The sequence below is a fragment of the Chenopodium quinoa genome, unplaced genomic scaffold (assembly GCF_001683475.1).
Source record: "Chenopodium quinoa cultivar QQ74 unplaced genomic scaffold, ASM168347v1, whole genome shotgun sequence".
Classification (NCBI taxonomy): domain Eukaryota; kingdom Viridiplantae; phylum Streptophyta; class Magnoliopsida; order Caryophyllales; family Amaranthaceae; genus Chenopodium; species Chenopodium quinoa.
The window spans coordinates 506,742-526,489 of NW_018745188.1; the positions used below are offsets into that span (position 1 = coordinate 506,742).

The window sequence follows — 19,748 nt, forward strand, 5'->3', positions numbered from 1 at the left end:
ATGCAACTTTAATGCACAGGAATTTGGAGTGACTATAATGTTGTATAGAACACCATTTCTAGTAGATCTTGTGAATGAGAAAATTGGACGAGTATTGAAGCTTGATTCTATCAGTGGTAATGTGTGGAAAGGAATGGACATGCTTATCTTCAATTCATGGCATTGGTGGACACACACCGGCCGAGCTCAGCCGTATGTTCCTCCTACCTCCTACCTCCTCTCTCATCTCCATAGTCCATACTTCAATTAGTTCCATCTCTGTTTTTTCTTTATTTGTGTTTCGCTCTAGTATTAGTTTGCTCATGATGCAATTCTGAGACTCTTTCTACAATGACTTTAGTTATTGTAAATGGAGTTGTTTTACCTTAATGCAATACTCCGTAGTAATGCATGATCGACCTGTTCTAAACTCATTTCTAAGCTTGCACATATAATAACGAAAATATGTGAATGGTTTAAGCATTTAATCAACAAGGTTTACTAGTTTGGTGATCCTAGATACATTTAATAATTTTTTTAGTAGCATAGATTGACATAGTATTTTGTACTTTGTACATCGTAGTTGTATATCATAAAAGATTGCGGTAGTATGTCCATATCATATTCATTGTGACCTCATTATGTCTTCCATACAATTAACTTCTAAGTTAAATTGTTAATTTTTAAAGCAAAAGGAGTTAATTCTCATCATTGAGCTTTCAATCTTGTTTCATGAAGCATGTTTTAGAATTATGACTTTGATGGTAATTTGATTAAAAAAAGCAATCATCTAACAGAAATATATGACGCAGGTGGGACTATATTCAAGTGGGGAACAAGTTATATAAAGATATGAATCGTATGATTGCTTATTATAAAGGCCTAACAACTTGGGCTAGATGGGTTAATCTCAATGTGAATCCTTCTAAGACTAAAGTCTTCTTCGTTGGCATTTCTCCTTCACATGATTTGTAAGTTCTTTCCACAATTTCTTTCTTTTTCCACCATTATCCAACCTTTTTCTATTCTTTAACTTATCATTAGAAAATTCGATCATAAAGTATACTGTATACATGATTACATATATAAATCTTAATGTCTCTTAGATATGCCAAATTGACTTTTGTGATCATATCTTACTATTACCTCCATTTGGAGAGTATTTGATAATGTGAGTGGTTGTAACAGAATATTTTTTTATAAAGCGTGTGTTAAAAAGGGATAGATGTTAAAATAAAAATAAAAATAACATATGCATTTACAATTTTACAGTAAGAGAAATTGATTTTAAGGTGTTAATATTGTATTTTAGGAGAAATAACATAGCAAAAGGGGTTTAATACAAATGGAATAAAGTAAAAGTGTTGGCAACTTTTATAATAAAAAATTATAAACCAAAACAAAAAGGGTTAGGGTCATTCATAACAAAAAGGGTTAGGCCCAATTTAGGGTAATTTTTTACCGTTTTAGATATTTTCTAATTTGTAAAATATTTAGTACATCATTTTAATAAAAAAAATGTTTTATGAAGAATAATATGCTACGCAATTTCCCTCAAAAAAAAAAAAAAAATAAATAAAAAATTACGCTACGTAATTACCTTATAATATATATATATATATATATATATATATATATATATATATATATATATATATATATATATATATATATATATATATATATATATATATATACTTTTGACGGGGCAATTACCTTATATTTTAGGAGTAGTTTTTACAAGGTAAATTTACAACCCTGTCTCTCCTTAATAAAGTGAATTTGGGGCAATCTTGTCTCCTTGGATAGGGGAAGTATTAAAATTGTTGAGAGTAAAAATACCTCGTATACGTGGACCAATCCCATAGTGACACGTGGCCCAGTTATAGGGTGACACGTGTCACTATGGGAAGATGCCACGCAATTCAGAGCCCTTAAGGTCTCAGGCCGATCTTGTAGCGACACGTGGCCCAGTCAGAGGGTGACACGTGTCGTCATGAGAAGATGCCATGTGTTTAGGGCATGTGTTCCCTCTTCAATCAGCACACCAAAAAGTCCTAACGACGTCAGGGCCCAAATCCCGAGAGATACCAATGAAAGCCGTAAAAAGGCGTTCCCAAGGCAACACGTGGCATTCACTGATTGCGCAGCCAATCACGCTACGCCAATCTAGGGTACAAACCCTAAAAAGGGGCACGAGCCCCACCCCTATAAATACCCCAATCATTTATGATGGGGGGGGGATTCTTTCAAGACATTGATATACACAACAGAGCATTAAATAACTCCAACTTCTCTCTACATTTTGTCTCTCTAGCCTTTTCCGTTCTGATCACTAACTTGATCGTCGGAGGTGAATATTCCATTTACCGGAATATTCGTTATTTTGCAGATGGACCGTCTCGTTGCCAGGAGAGCGTGACCAGTATCCGAGGAAATCCAAAAAACACCCAAAACATTTGGCGCCGTCTGTGAGGATACTCGTACGCTATGGCGATAGACGATCAGACACCTAATCCAGGCAAGGATGGACATGTGGAGGATTTAATCCCTACAATCCGTACTAGCGATCCTCTAATAGCCACATTTCAAGAAGCTGATGACCCTCCTGTTACCGCAACCTCTCTTAAGGCCGCGCTTAACAAACTCAGAAAAGAGATTGAAAACAATGGAGCCTCTACCTCTAGGCAGCCGCCCAGGAGAGAGGAGCAGAGGGCTGCAAAGAAGACGCACAGCAAAGCGGTCCATGCAACGGACGCTGGAAACACTCCTTTTCGAAGGCCGACTGGAAGGTCCCCGAGAGTGCCAAGGACTAATTTCTCTGACTTGCTGGCGAAAACGCAGTCGGCTGGGGGGAGGGGTAGGCAGCCTCGAAGAGAGGAGCCTGAGCCGTCCAGACGATGGAAGGACGCAAGAGATTACCTTCGGCATAAGCAGCGGGAGCGCGCCGCCTACTCAGACACGGCCTCAACCCCAACTATGCTGGATGATTTCCCACATCATTCTCTTGATGCAGCGGAAGTCAGGCGGTCCGCACCCCAACTCCTATTCCAGTCTTTCATACTCCAACTCCTATTATAGCCCAATCACTGCAATATCAGCCTCCTTAGGGGTTCAATGGCATGATGCAGCCGAACCCCCAGGCATACGGACAATATGGGCCATACGGGCAGGTGTACGGGCAGGGTCCCTATCTGACTAAACCGTCCGTGCAACCGCAACCCATCGATTGGAAGATGCGCCTAATTACCCTGGGAGATAAGCCGCCCCCGTTTTCGCAAGATATCTTAAATGCCTCTCAGCCACCAAAGGTGAAGAGTGTACTTGTGGGAGCCTATGATGGCATGGGCAACCAAGAAGAGCACATCACCTCGTACAGGAACCTGATGTACTTGCAAAGCGTAGATGACGCTACTTGGTGCAAATGTTTCCCGGCCACTCTGAAAGGTATGGCGCAGGATTGGTTCAACAGTTTGCCGGCCGGATGTATCAATTGTTTTACTACTCTTAGTTTGCTGTTCGTGGGAAATTTTTCATACAACATATTGTCTTGAAAGACTAGCCTTAACTTGGCGACAATCGTCCAAGGAAAAAATGAGGGCTTACCCTCGTACGTCCAGCGATTTAACCAAGAAAAAGCCCAAATTCATAATTTGGCCGATGAAATGGCTTACTCTGAATTTCTCCGGGGATTAAGGCACAATGGTTTTAAATTTGACTTCGTAAGGAAAAAGATTCGGATATACGCAGGTGTTCTGCGGGAAGCCGAAGCTTATATTGAGGCGACGGACTTTTGTTCGCTCACAAAAACAGAAGCGCCGGCCAAGGGGGCTGAGAAAAAACCTTCTCAGCAAGACTCGGCCGGCCAAAAGAAAGAAGGAAAAAAGAGAAAGGAAGTCTGGGTGGCTGATGCCCTGCCGCAAAAGTCCAAGAAGGTCAAGGCGTACGAGCCTCAGTTTGAATTCAACAAGGATTGCTATTCTATCCCGATGGAAATCAAGGATACGTTTGAATTTGAGAAGCCACAGCCGTTGAGAGGCCGGGCTCAGTATAGGAACAAGAACAAGTATTGTCATTACCACAAGGATGTGGGACATGACACGAACGATTGCATCAACTTGAAGAGACTGCTGGACAAGCTAGCCGAGAAGGGCATGCTAAATTCGTATGTGATGAAGTCCAAATTCACTTACACACGGACAAACAACATGTCCGAGCAAAGACAGAAGAATGATAAGAACAAAGATAAGGAAGATGACGGCAACATCACTGATTCAGGTTTTGTGGCTGTGATATCAGGAGGATTTGCCTCAGGCGGTCCCATTATGAGAGGGATCAAGCAGGACGCCCGCAACTTGGGTAAGGTGATGCAAATGGACTCAGTAAAGGCCGAACCTTTCCCCGAAGTAATCATTAGTGAAGCCGATCGGGGGGAGGTCAAAGCCTTGCACAATGATCCCATGGTATTCATTATGAAGATAGCCAACTTGAAAGTCGGACGAATATTGATCGACACGGGTAGCGCGACTGATATCATCAGCCTGGCCGCCTTGAAGAATCTAAGCTTCCCAAAGGATGCTCTCCAGGACATCACTCAGCCGTTGGTTGGATTTGGGGGGAATGTCATCCACCCAGTGGGGCGGATAGACTTACCTGTCCGATTCGGGCAAAAAGGGGAAGGAAGAGATATGGTTGTCTACTTCTTGGTTGTGAAAGAACTGACTGGATATAATGTCATACTCGACCGTCTTACACTGAATGCAGCAAAAGCAGTCATTGTGCCTCACTTATTGCTGCTAAAGTTTCAGAGGACGGACGGGAAAATAGGCACAATCCAAGGAAGTCAGAAGATGGCAAAAGAATGTAATCAGTTGGCAGTTAAGCCTACAACGCGCGGACCAAAATCGTCCGAGCCAAAAGAAGAAGGAACCTCACTCCCAACACAGCAGGTCGGCCAAAAGCGTAAGGCGGCCAAGATAGAGCAAGCATAGCAATTAATGACTGTCGGTCGGCTAGAGGATTTACGACCTCGGCCGGCCGGCAGCCACCAAGATATAGTGCTTGACCCCGATCAATCAGGTTGGACGGTTAGTGTAGGCACAATAGCTTTGGGTGTGCTTGGGGATGAGTTAAGTCAATTATTGAGAGAGTTCAAGGATGTATTTTCATTTGATGTCGGCGAGATGACAGGTATAAGCCCTGACCTAGCCGTGCATAAATTGGCTGTAAACCCGGCCGTTAAACCTGTCCGCCAGAAGAAAAGGAATCATGGAGAAGAGAGGAATCAAGCGGCCGCAACAGAAGTCAAGAAGCTTCTGGACGTCGGTTTCATTCGGCAATGTTATTACCCAGAATGGGTGGCCAATGTGGTCCCTGTGAAGAAGCCAAATGGAACTTGGAGAATGTGTGTGGATTACACCGATCTAAACAAGGCATGCCCTAAGGATAGCTTTCCCCTGCCCAAAATCGACCGCCTGGTTGATTCGACGGCCGGGCATGCCCTGATGAGTTTTATGGACGCATACTCCGGATTCCATCAAATTCCATTATGGGAAGAAGACTAGGAGAAAACAGCGTTCGTGACTGAGCAGGGGTTGTATTGTTACAAAGTTATGCCATTCGGCCTTAAGAATGCCCCAGCTACCTTTCAACGACTAGTTATTACAGTCTTCAGAGATCAGCTCGGCCGGAATATGGAGGCGTACATTGATGACATGATTGTCAAGTCAAAAGAGTCAGCCGACCATTTGAATGATCTACGAGAAACTTTCACCGAACTCACGCGGCATAAGATGATGTTAAATCCAAAGAAATGTGTCTTTGGTGTTGAGTCCGGTAAATTTCTTGGATTTTTAATTGATCAACGTGGAATTGAGGCCAACCTTGAAAAAATCCAAGCCGTCATGGACATGAAGTCACCAAGGACAATTAAAGAAGTCCAAAGATTGACCGGCTGTTTGGCCGCACTTGGTAGATTTCTGTCAAGATCAGGGGATAAGTGCCGCTATTTTTTTCAAACCATAAAGAAGAAAGCCATGTTTGAGTGGACAGAGGAGGCCGAGGAAGCCTTCGTACAACTAAAAGGCCATCTACATACATTGTCTCGGCTTGTCAGTCCACTTAAGAGCGGGAAGCTATTCATCTATCTTGCCATCTCTAAACACTCCTTAAGTGTCGTCCTACTTGCTGAACGGGACGGCCGCCAGATCCCTGTCTACTTTATAAGCCACGTGCTACATAACGCTGAGCTAAGGTATCCTCCCATTGAAAAATTTGGCTTGGCATTATACATGGCATCAAAAAGCTGCGGCCATACTTCTTGGCACATTTAATTGTGGTTTACACCGACCAACCTTTGAAGAAGCCATTTACAACTCTAGAGGCAAGTGGTCGTATGCTTAAATGGGCCTTGGAAATGAGAGGCTTTGATATTACATTTGAGCCAAGAAAAGCAATCAAGGGGCAAGCCTTTGCTGATTTTTTAGCTGGAATGACTCGACCGGATCTTCAGACGGCCGGAGATCAAATCTGGAAAGTGTTCGTGGATGGTAGCGCAACAGCTACTGGTTGTGGTGCAGGTGTTATATGCCAGTCTCCTGAGGGAGATAAGTTTGAGTACGCCCTGAGATTTTAGTTTCAAGCCTCTAATAATGAGGCCGAGTACGAAGCCCTCTTGGCCGGCCTAAGAATGTGTAAGGCGGCAGGAGCGACAAAAATTGATGTATGCTCGGACTCCCTACTTGTAGTCGGCCAGGTGAATGGAGACTTCGAGGCGAGGGAGTCGGCCATAATAAAATACTTGAAGATTGTAAAAGAGAAGGCTAAGAGCCTAGATCATTTTACTCTTCAGCAGGTCCATCGTTCGTCCAATCATCAGGCGGACGCCCTTTCTAAGTTAGCATCCTCAGCATCATGTGATACTCCCAGGTCAGTGTTTTGGGAAGTGAAAGAAAAGAGGAGTATTGACGCTGAACCAGTACATGCCATTGATAGAAGCTCCACTTGGATGGACGGGATCATATCTTACCTAAAGGACGGATTACTCCCGGCCGATCCTAAAGAGAGCTGGCTGATGAAAAAGAGAGCGGCCTGGTTTGAAATTAAGCAAGGAGAGTTGTTCAAAAAGGAATTTGTAAAACCGTACCTGAAATGCATCACTCCTGAGAGAGGGCATGATGTCTTGGATGATCTTCACCAGGGGCAGTGCGGTTCTCACATTGGAGGACGAGCTTTGGCTGAAAAGGCTGCCCGCCTGGGTTACTACTGGCTGAGCTTAAAGTCAGACGCAATGGAAATGGTAAAGAAGTGTGGCTGAGCTTAAAGTCAGACGCAACATTAATTCACCGACCCGCCAACAGTCTTTCAGCCATCAGTAGTCCGCTCCCCTTTGCCAAATGGGGGATGGACATTTTAGGACCGTACACACCCGCGTCCGGCCAAAGGCGGTATGTGTTTGTAGCAGTAGACTACTTCACAAAATGGGTAGAGGCCGATGTTGTTCGGGGCATCAAATGGACGGATGTTTCCGCCTTCATATGGAAGAGTATCAGTACACGCTTTGGCGTTCCTCAGTCTATGGTGTTTGACAACAGACCCCAGTTCAAAACGCCTCAACTAAAAGAATGGTTGGAAGACCAAGGCATAGCTCACTGCTTTGCTTCAGTCGGCCGACCACAAGCAAATGGTCAGGTAGAGGCATACAACAAATTGATCTCCAATGGAATTAAGCGCAAGCTTGAAAGAGCAGGCGGCTTATTGGCTGATGAGTTAGTCAATGTGCTGTGGTCCATATGAACCACGGCCAAGAGTTCCACAGGAGAAACTCCCTTCTTCTTAGTCTATGGTGCCGAGGCGGTCCTTCCAATTTAAATGTATGAGCCCACACTTAGGGTGATGCTATATGATGAAGCGGCCAATTGGGAAGCCATGAAGACCGCCCTAGATTTCCTTCCTGAAGCTAGGGGCAACACAACACTTAGACACGAAATCTATCATCTACGGATGACAAGGGCGTACAATCGCCGAGTGTCAAAGCGGCCGATAAAGTTGGGAGATCTGGTCTTAACGAAGATGGAGGCTGTGGGACGAGCAAATAAGGATGGGAAGCTGACCCCAAATTGGGAAGGGCCGTATCGAGTCAGGGAAGAGGTCCGAGATGGGACTTACCGTCTTGAAGCCATTAACGGCCGACCCATTCCGCGTACATGGAACACTGACAATCTGAAGAGATATTAAGTACTTAGCCAAAAGCTGTGTATATAGCTAGGTCTGTTGACCGAGCAATGTAAGCCGTACTGCCACAATAATGTAATTTTGACAAATTAATGAAAAGTCAAACATTGTTATAATTTTTTTTCCATTAAATTTATGCTTATTTACACAGTCATAACTTATACGGATATGCCGCGTGAAATTTGCGAGTAGGTTGCTTGCAACATAGCAACTCGGTCGCAAAACAAAAGTAAATTAAATAAAATAAGAACGGGCAACTTGATCCCGAGTCATATGAATACGTCCGCCCTTAATTAAGGCGGACGAAAAAGGTAAGGTACCCTGTGAAACCCATATAATGGGGCAAGGGCATACCTAGGCATTCCAGCCCAGCCGAACATGAAAATTTTAAGTTGAGATCATACTTGGAATTTTCTGAGTGCGTCCGAGTGATAGTTTCAAGGGACAAACTCACATAAAGCCAATTAAACGGTTAATTAATGTGTTGATTCATCGTACCACCTAGTCCAAGGGCAATCATTATTATGATTTGATTAACTTGTTAGAAGTCATACCATCTAGGGTATAAACTCTACCAAGTCAATCAAACCACCCAAAATATGGACTAGGAGAACGCCTAATAAAGGGGCATACCCCACAATTGTACGAAGATACAAAAATACGCGTACATAAAATCGCTCAAACGTGAAAAAGTATGCGTACGAAAATGCAAAAACTTAAGTGTAAAAGTTGCAAAGTATGAAGCAAAACCTGAAAGATGAATTAATAAAAGACCGCTCAAAGGGCGGCAAAGTGCTTTACATGAAAATTGCTCAAAAAGGTGGCGGATACAGAGCAAAAATAAAATAATTAACAAAGGCAGAAAAAGTTGAAATCACGGGGCAGCCGGAGTAGAAGCTGGCCTCTGGCCTGGGCCGGGCTCCTGAGCGGTGGCAAGGGACGTGTCATCAGCAGGCGCCTCCTTGCTCTCAGCCTCACCATCTTTGCTGGCCGCCACTACTTCGTCTTCCTCCTCTTTTGAGGTAGTTGGCGTGACGTCAAGCTCGGGTGAAGGCTGTCTGGCCTTCCTAGCCTCCTCTTTGAGGCAGACAAAGTTAAGACGCTTGGTGAAGCGTTCTTGATAAAAGGCCGCCTCTCCTGCGTCCACCATAAGCTCAAAAGCCTCACAGAAGTGGCTCTTCAGCCTGTCTTCAGCATTCTGCTCAATGCGGACTACCTCATCCGCACTAGGGGCTCGAGGTGTTTGCAATTGGAGAGTTAAGTCCTCAACGGACTTCTTTAAACTTTCCACCTCGGCTCTTAGGGCGTCCGCCTCGTCCAAGGCCTCCTTCAAGTGGTTTCGGGCCAAGTCCACATCACTTTGAAGCTTCTCGGAGGCCTCGAACCCTTTCCTCCGGCGCTGGCAGTCCAGCAGGGCCTGATCCCTCTCCTGTCTCATGGCATCTCTGGCCACGGACTCTTGCTGAAGGGCCTCGCCCAGCTTCACCAAATCTTCCGCCTGCCGCCGCGCCTTGTCGGACAGCGCGTTGATTTGGGTTTCTAAATACCGACGCTGGACGGCCGCTTCCCCAGTAATGGCATCCTGGGTCTTCTGAATCTGGGCCCAGGCATGCTTCAGCCGCTCATTCTCCTTGTCCTTCCATTCAAGGAAGGCATTCAGGCGCAGGAAGAGCTGCGTACAGGGTAAATGTGTTAGCAAAGTAAGAGTAAAAAATTGACTAAGTGCATTTGAGTGTAAAAGTTACCTCAGCGCTGCAATTGATCATGGGGCCGAGGAATCCCTCATGTATCCCCCACAGCTTATCTCGCTGCTCAGCAGGGACGGCCCGGGCTATGGCTTCCCGCATAGCCTTCTTGTCCGCCCCATTAAGGGACTGGCCGGGCAGCCTCATTTGTAGCTCCTCTGCAATGTCTGTATGCGGACGCAAAGAGTTTAATTTAAGCTAAGTAAAAAAAAAAAGAAGAAACGAAGTATAAAATCCGAAATCACTCGGACTGACCGTCAGAGAAGCTTGGAGGGGTAGGAAGGTTGAAAGTGAATGGAGAAGGCGGCGCAGGCTCGTCATCCTCTTCACGCGTCCGGCTTGGCTGATCGCCGACCGACTGACTGGCTTCAAGCCAATCAGATTCATTGACTCTTTGGACGGGCGGAGTCAATTCTGGCCCGGTCGGTTTTGCCGGGATCGACTTACCCCCATCATCCAATTTCTCTGACCTAACATGACCCGACTTGGCGGCCGGATCTATGGACTTGGAGGCCCCGCTATCACTCAGTCGGGGTTGCTATCTATTGGACTACTTAGAGGCAGTCCGCGACGTCGTCTTGGCCGCAGAAGTGGAAGTGGTCTTGGACGCGACCGTCTTCCTTTGTTTGGACGTCTTGCCGTCCTTGTCCGTCTTGGACGCAGGGGACGACTGCTTCCATTTGGACCTAGGGGTTGGAGTGGCCAGCTGTAGAGGCAAAGGTTAGCAAAAAGGAAGCAAAATAATATAATTGATAGGCCGTGCCAAGTTAGGAAGAAGATCTCTTCCGTAATACATACACGACCGAAAGAAAGAAATCAAGATGGATATACTTACTTCTTTAGATTGCTCGTACAGCTTCTAGCGAGCCTTGTACCGAGCCAAGTCAATCTCCATCATGTTAACCTCCCCTTTCTGCTCTGAGTCAAGCATCTTGTATGCCTCAGCTGAAAGAGAAAAGGAAAGTGTTAGAAAATTCTTCAAACTCAAATAATCTGTATATGTATATGTGTCCGTGCGCCCACCTTGGGGCAGGTTCTTGTACAGGCCATAAGCGGACATAAATGTGGGATCCCGCAGCCAGCTGGATAAAGGGATCCAGTTACTTGGAACGCGCTCAGTTTTGCCGTTCCTTCTCACCCGCTTGACTTTGAAATATTCAAGCTGGTACTCTTGGCTGGGGTGGACGGGTGGCTTATCAGGCTTGAGGTCCCCGCGTCCAAGTTGAATGCGCTCAGCATTGAACCGATTCATCCGCAAGTTAAGTTCAACATCTTTGGTCTTGATGCGGTAGAATCGGTGCTTCCAGTCGCGCCACTTAGAGACGCGGTCCACCACCATCATGTAGTCTCTAGTGGTGCTCAAGATGAACCAGCCGTCCGTATCCGCGTCCAGCTTAGTCAGTGAGTGCATCTCACAGAAAACTGCAAAGTCTGGCTTGAAGCCTTTGCAGATGCACGTCACTAAGTACCCAAAAATGTTCAACCAGCTGTTTGGCATCAGCTGGAAGAGGGCTATGTCATACTCGTCCAAAATCGTGCGGACGAAAGGATGAAGGGGGAAGCGGAGTCCTACGTCTATGGCCGCCCTGTAGACGCTAAATGATCTTTGGCGCGGCCTCTCTTCCTCCTAAGCGGCCAGAGCGCGGGATTTCCTTAGAGGCTGGATCTCGAATCCCTCCCCAAGGTGGAGAAATGCCTTGTAATCCTCGAATTTGTAGTTCAGGTAGCCCAAGGCTGTGCTACCCACCGTACAGGCGAACGGATCCTTGAAGTTGTCAATATTGGCAACATCCTCCTCGATCGCCTCTTCGCCTCCAGCGGCCGCTGCTTTGCCCTCGGCCGCATTCTCAACCTCATCCTCTTCTCGTTGAGGAATGCTGCCAAACTCGGAAGACAACACTCTGTCCAGATCGACTACCTCCGTTGAGCTGCGGCTCCTAGAACTATGGCCGCCTCGAGGAGAAACAATATCCTCAAGGGGTCTTTTGCCTTTATCACCGGTCGTCTGAATTCCCGTAGGAGAGGCTGTGCGAGGGGGCAAGTCGGACAGTTCATTAATTGAGACCCCTGTTCTTGGTCTGTCCGACCTGCCATATCGGAGAAAGAGTTCTGAGGGAGTTGGGACGGACGTATCAGCGTCCGCCCAAGAAGAGGAAGGAGGCCCTTCACAGAGTAGCAACTCGGCCCCCTCCATGACCGAGTTGGCATATTGGGGGAACCTCAACTCCGGAGTTCGCCCGGACGTTCCCCCCGTAGCAGAATCGTCTTGAGTTCTTTGGCGCTCCTCGAACGAGGAAGTTACTTCCACGGCCGAGCAATGAGTGCCCGTGGAAGCGGTCGTAGGAGTGGAAGAAGGAGTCTCTAAGTTGGAACTATTTGGGTCATATGGAGGTCTAGGGTTCACCAGACTTCCGTCTGGATTTCTTGCCGCATAAAGATGATGCGTCTGCCTTGTCCGTGCCATGTTCGACTGCAGGGACAGAGAAGAATGGGTGGATGTGAGTTGGTACGCACTAGAAATGGACCCACTCCATGAAGGAGACAACTCGTCTCCGTCCACTCTAGACTCCTCAGTCCCAGGCGAACGTCTGGCCTCATGAGGAGAACCGGACGAAGCCGAGTGTTGAGCCTGATTTTAAATAAACAAAGAAATAAAAATACAAAGAAAAGAATTCAGGCGGCATACCTCTGTACGGTGGAGCACTTGAAGATTTAAAGAAAAACTCACTTTCTCTCTCTAGAAGCTCTGACTTCTCTCTAGAGAATGTAAAGTTCCAAAGTGCCAAAATGAGGTCAAACCTCTTGTATATATAGGCAAAATTTATGGGGGTAAGACAGTAAATTCATCTTTCCCGCCTAAACAAAGCTGAACGGTTATAATTTGAAAATGTGACCTAGAATTTGGAGGGACAAGGAGCGACTCCGTTAAATTAGGCGGAAAAGATGACGACCTAATGAACGACGCGTCCAAAGGAAAGTTAGCAGAGCTAAAGCTCCCTTCGCAATGGCAAGACGGCCGCAACTCCTAAAAGTGAGACGGCCTACTTTCGTCCACGTCCTTTGTATAGATAGACGTTCCGTCTAAAGTTGTCAGGCGGACAGAGAAATGACACAACCCCAATACACCTGTACGTACCAAGGCTATTTAAGATCAAAGGAGTCGGCTTGTAAGCGTACTAGCCACCCCCTTTGAGGGGCAAATTTTGAGGGTAAAAATACCTCGTATACGTGAACCTATCCCATAATGACACGTGGCCCAGTTATATGGTGACACGTGTTACCATGGGAAGATGCCACGCAATTCAGAGCCCTTAAGGTCTCAGGCCAATCTTGTAGCAACACGTGGCCCAGTCAGAGGGTGACACGTGTTTTCATGAGAAGATGCCATGTGTTTAAGGCATGTGTTCCCTCTTCAATAAGTACACCAAAAAGCCCTAGCGACATCAGGGCCCAAATCCCGAGAGATACCAATGAAAGCCGTAAAACGGCGCCCCCAGGGCAACACGTGGCATTCACTGATTGTGCAGCCAATCCCGCCACACCAATCTAGGGTACAAACCCTAAAAAGGGGCACGAGCCCCACCCCTATAAATACCCCAATCATTTATGATGGGGGGGGATTCTTTCAAGACATTGATATACACAACAGAGCATTAAATAGCTCCAACTTCTCTCTACATTTTGTCTCTCTAGCCTTTTCCGTTCTGATCACTAACTTGATCGTCGGAGGAGAATATTCCGTTTACCGGAATATTCGTTATTTTGCAGGTGGACCGTCTCGTTGCCAGGAGAGCGTGACCAGTATCCGAGGAAATCCAAAAAACACCCGAAATAAAAATGTGTGGTTTAATTTTTATATTTTTCACTAAATTGAATGCAATAATAGTGTGGTCACATATTAGGCCCAAGCTATTTAGAAAATACCATCAATAGGTGAGGTTAACAAGTTTTAAGTCCAAAAAAGTCATTTAGTCTTGTTATAAGAGATGAATTATTAAAATTAAAATAAAAGGAAATACCTTTCAAACTCTTATCACCAAATTGTAGGTAAGTTAAATCATTATCAAATCAACAAAATCACCAATAAATATTTTTTTAATCATAAGTAACATCTTTTGAATACTCTCGTTAATTAAAGTAACAATTCTATGATGATTGTAATTTGGTAGTAATAATCATGATAACGAGAGGATAAAGGAGTGCACGGAGGGATAGTTAGTTCCTCTGTCTCCTCCTAGTGTGATCAGGGTTTGATTCTCACCCCACCCCATATATGTATGATAGATTGATAGGTGAGGTATTCCTTGTATTACTGTATATAAAAAAATCATGATGAAAAATTATATGTTACTCGTTAATGCAGTGGAAGTGATTGGGATGAACCATCAAGATCATGCTCGAGTGAAACGAAGCCCTTCTCCGGCACAAAATACCCGGCGGGCACCCCGCCAGAATGGGCTGTGGTGGAGAAAGTAATAAGTAGAATACAAAAACCAGTGTATTGGCTTGATATAACATCTCTATCACAATACAGAATTGATGCACATCCTTCTAAATATAGCGGCCGAGGAAAAGATTGTAGTCATTGGTGTTTGCCTGGGTTGCCTGATACTTGGAATCAACTTCTATATAATACTCTGTTTCAATGATTTGCTACTTTTGAACAAAAATCAACAAGTAATTAAGAGGAGTAAAGATAGAACATGTGCAACTAATTGAAGTTGGTGTATGTTATATAATTGGGGAAATTAGGTTGGGTTTTGTGTATGATTTGTTTACAATTTTAAATCTTGTATTTGCCTCTTAGAATTTGGATTTAAATTTGATATTTTTTAAGTGGGAATTTGGGGTGCATAAGGAAGGAATTTTGCTTCAAGTGTAAAAAATTTCTCCATCTTTGGTCAAAAAGGTGCAGCATTTTATTAGTATTATCATTGTGAGTTTACATGAATGAAGGAACTCAATTTCTTAATTTTCAAATAATCTTTTGTGTATATTTATTTTTTCAGATTTGATTTTACTCAATAAATCTAGATAAAGAACCTTATTTATACTTGTTTTGATGATCAAAAATTTGAATTCAATTTGTATTTGTAAGGATTTGAGATCTTTTCTTCGTTTAAATGGAAAAGAAACATACTTCATAGTATGTGACAATTTTGTACTAATAAATTGCACAAATTTCTGTGCCAGATCATTAAATAAACTTTTACAATAATAATAAAATATGAAGCAAATCTAAAATTGTTGAAAGTTTAAAGTCAATTCAACATATTGTCTTTAATGGAGGAGAGAAAGCTCACAAGCAACTTCAATGGAACTAACCTGAACTACCATTTTCAGTGGTTTTGACATTGAATCTAATGAACACCTTAAGAAATATATACAGAGTAATATTAAAGTAAGGGAATGATCAACCCTAAAGGATAAGTCTTTGTCGTTAGCTATTCGTGAGTTTTGATTTTTCCATTGAAGCTGGTTCAAAATTTCCATTTTGTGGTTAATGTCAATTGCAAAAGTTTGAACTTCTGAATATCCCCCAACATAATCTAAATAAATTCCCAAAAATACCCTGAGATAAACAATACTAGTTTATGAGTATGTTTGACGTTAGCTTTTAAGGTAGCTGTTAGCTTTTAGATCTAGTCAAAACACTACGCTAAAATAATATTAGTGTTTGGTAAAGTAATGTTTTAACTAGCTGTTAGAGGTAGAGGTAACTTTTGAAAGCTAAAAAAGATAGCTTTTGAAATTTTAAAGTACCATTCAACCTTATTTTTTAGTTTTAATTTTAGTTTTTCTAATGAATGTATTTTTTTTTAGTTTTTATCATTTAGACTCAGTATTATTTGTTTCAGTCCACCACAATATGAACTGCTACTTTTACCAAACACCCATATTATGAACCACTACATTCACAGCTAACCTCTAATATCTACTACTTGACAGCTCACAGGCTCATAGTTACCTCTATAGCTAACAGCTACTCATAAGTTAATAGCCAACAACTACAGTTAATTTTGTCGAACATGTCTACTACTAAGCATAGAAACAGTTGGTAGGCTGATGTTGAAGAGTTCCTAGGTTCTGGTAAGAATTATTAAGTGTAGACAAGTTATAAATGATATTAGTGGCTAGGATAATGTGAGGAAAGTGTTTATGGTGCAGATTAAGAAGATTTACAGGCTCTTGAGACCTCAAGCTCCCAAAGTGTCGTAGAAAAGACTGTTTGTAATAACTAGGCATATCCAAAGAGTATTTTTATTCTGTGACTGGCTCTATGGAATAGATTCTTAAGACATGCTTCTATCTTGGAATATTCATTATGATTCAGTTTGTGTTCTTTGCCTTGTAGATGCTAAGAGTGTTCATCACCTGTTCTTTGAGTGTAGTTATTCTAGAAGAATCTGCCAAATGGTGATGAATGTTTTAAATTGCGGGAAACTATCAAGGTTTTGGCTCTAAGATTGTTTGGAGTTTGAAATTTTACAGAAAATCAAGCTCAAAAGGGAGACTGCATTTGATATTTTTGGCTGAGACAGTTCACCGTGTTTGGATTCAGAGGAATAATACTCTTTTCAATGGATGTTGGGTTCCTGATGAAATTGATTTTAGGGATATTGTCTTTAAAGTTGCTTACATGTGTAATGAATATGATAGATCATTGTTGTTTCTGTAATTGTTTTGGTGTTTTAGTTGCTGTCTAGTCCTGCTGGTTGTTGTTTTAGCTGTGTTCAGATTGTTTGTTTGATGTTTAGGTTTATTAGCCTATTTTGTCTAATCCTTCAATTCTGTAAGGTATGCCCTATAGTTAAGTGTAGGGTGGCCTTTGGTTTTTTGTGGTTATCCTGTCCCCTTTTTCTGGCACCCTTCCTAGAAGGTGGTTAGATGTGGGGGATAGGTTTTGTTCTTGTTTCATTAGTGAACCCATCCTAGAAGATGACACTATTGTAAATATGAACTATTGGGGTGTTGGTGTGCCTAGTTTGCAGGCTTGTGTAATTTTGAGTTTTGCAACTTAGCTTTTATAAGTTGTAATTTTGCTCTCCTTTTGGTAATAAAATTTTAATTTACCAAAAATGCCAAACATATAGTATATAAATTATTAAATTTGTACTTGTAAAGGTAGGTTTTTTTGTTTTTTTTTTTTGGTAAATAAGAAATGTTATTACCAAAGAGAAAGGAAACAACTTACAAAAAGCTAAGTTGAGACCAACACAAACTACACAAGACCAATAAAGGCCACACAAACACCCTACAAACACCACAAGCCCATAGAAAGGGACAACCAACCCAAGAGGCAGAAGAACAATTAAGCCACCTTCTAGGAAGAGTTCAAAACTGCTAAAAGCCCTAACTCTCCTTAACTTTTTTACCAACTAGCAAGTAATACCTTTTAGGAAGGGCCCATAAGCAGAGGCAAAAAGGAAAAGGAGAGGGAAACAAAGAAACACCCAAAAAAAGACACAAAACCAGGCTCATTGGGGATAGAACACAAACTGTCACCCCAAGGACCAGACAATAAAAAATACAGCAACTTCCTATCAACATCAGTACATCTAACAACCACCTTATACATAATCTCTCTAAAAACTAAGTCTGCAGGCTGATAGTTGCCAGTAAACATAAAACTGTTCCTCTAAAGCCAAATGTTGTGAATAACTTCAGCAAAACACATCATGTAAACCCTTCCTTTGCTGTTATTAGCTCTCTTGCAATTCTTGAGAATCCATTGCTCTGTTCAAACTGGAAATTATGAGTTGTACCCTGAATTTTCAGCAAATCAAGTACCTGCTACCATATACTTCTAAAATAAGGGCAAAGAAAGAACATATGAGAAATACACTCATTACAATTCTAACAGAAGAAACAAGCAGGGTCACAGTTCAAGTTCCATTGAATCAGCATATCTTTGGTAACCAATCTGTTCATCAAAGTTAACCTAGTAATAAAAATCCTTTTAGGTTAAATAGAGTTATTACACATAATTCTTTTCCAGCTCACTTTAGCAGCCCGAGGCCTAATCTAAGCATACACTCTAGCCATACTCATCTTACTAGAATGCATAACTGAAGACCAACCACCAACATTATCAATAATATTCCTGCAACACATAATTTTCTTGAGCACCCAGGTGTCTTTGTTAGGAACAGGAGCACACCATAAGTCTTTATTGTCAAAATAGTAAGTATGAACCCATTTAACCCATAAATTGTCAGATTTATGAGCCAAATCCCATAGAATCTTATTGATAACAACCTTATTCCAATCACTAAGAAAAGTGATATTCCAACCCCCACATGCTCTAGGAAGAGCCATATGAGCCCAAAAAATAGGAGCTTTTTTAGAATAGTTGCTTTTAAAAGTCCAAAGGAACACCCTAAACCTGGATTCAATTTCCCTAAGAGCCTTCTGTGGCAAAATAAAAATTTGAGCCCAGTAAGCATGGATACCAAAGAGAACACTTCTCTGCCAACATAGGATAAATGCCTTGCAGGCCAACTCTCAATTCTAACAGTAACCTTCTGAATCAAAGTTCTACATTAAGAAATAATCAGCTTCTTAGAAGATAGAGGAACACCAAGATATTAAAGGGAAGACTACTCCTACTCATCCCCAGAATAGCTTGTAAGCTATTCTTTTCATTCTCAGGCAACCCTAAAAAATAAACCTCACTTTTATTGAGGTTAGCGGATAAACCAGAAGCACTAGAAGTTTTTCGAAAAGCTCCCAGAAGAAGTTGAACAGAGATAACATTAGTTCTAGCAAATAAAAGAAGGTCATCAACAAACATCATATAAGTAATTCCCTGTTTTTCACATCTAGGATGAAATTAGGATCCCGAGTCATTTCAACAAGTCATCTGGAAAGATACTCCATACACGATGCAGACAGAAAGGGAGACAAAGGATCACCTTACCTCAATCCTTTCTGAGCAGGGAAGGGTTTGCAGGGAAAACCATTCACCATAATAGATTAAGAGATAGAAGAAACACAAGCCATGATCCAACCAAACACCTTGTGAGGAAAACCAGTCTCTTCCATAATCGTTTTCTAAAAGCTCCATTCCACTGAGTCATAAGCTTTCCTCAAGTCAATTTTAAGCATACACCTGGGAGTGATAAACTTATGAGAATACCCCTTAATAAGCTCAGTGGCAAGAAAAATATTATCACCAATATGCTTCCTAGGAATGAAACCAGCTTGAGCTTCACTAACAACAGAACCCATGTTATTTCGGATGATATACTACAAGAGGGGGGGTGAATTGTAGTATGTTCCTAGTGCCTACTTTTCGCGGAATATAAAATTGATTGCTGTTAGGAACTTAGACAATGCAAAGAGAATTTTACGAGGAAACCATCCAGGGCCCAACTGGAAGTAAAACCTCGAACCTACCTTAGGGATTTCAAACACACAAACTTCACTATAATAGGGAAAACACCAAGTTACAACCTATTAGACACAGACCTTTATTTCACAAGTTCCTCAATGGACTTGCTACTTGGTAAGAATATTTTCCAAAAATAAGTTTTCCAAAAATATTTCTTTTGTTAAGAATATATTCTATCAATAATAATAAGATATATTTATTATAAAATCAGATTTTATCTAAATCTTATATTTTCCAAATATACTAATATATCTTTTAACAAAAGATATAATTACCATATCTTTTAACAAAAGATATACTTACCATATTTTTCTATAAAAGATATACTTACCATATCATTTTACAAAAGATATACTTGCCATAAAATTAGATTTTATTTAAAACTTATTTTGCTGAAA

General features: G+C 42.3%; 1 protein-coding gene across 1 annotated transcript in view; it reads left to right on the forward strand.

Moving 5' to 3' along the window:
• LOC110710928 (protein trichome birefringence-like 39) overlaps positions 1-14,939 on the forward strand; it is a 31,980-nt gene extending 17,041 nt beyond the window's left edge. The window contains exons 3-5 of the mRNA XM_021889266.1: positions 20-192; positions 792-950; positions 14,320-14,939. Coding sequence (XP_021744958.1) covers positions 20-192; positions 792-950; positions 14,320-14,605 — 618 coding nt within the window. The 3' untranslated portion in view covers positions 14,606-14,939. The remainder of the gene's footprint in view (positions 1-19; positions 193-791; positions 951-14,319) is intronic.
• The last annotated feature ends 4,809 nt before the right edge of the window (positions 14,940-19,748 follow it).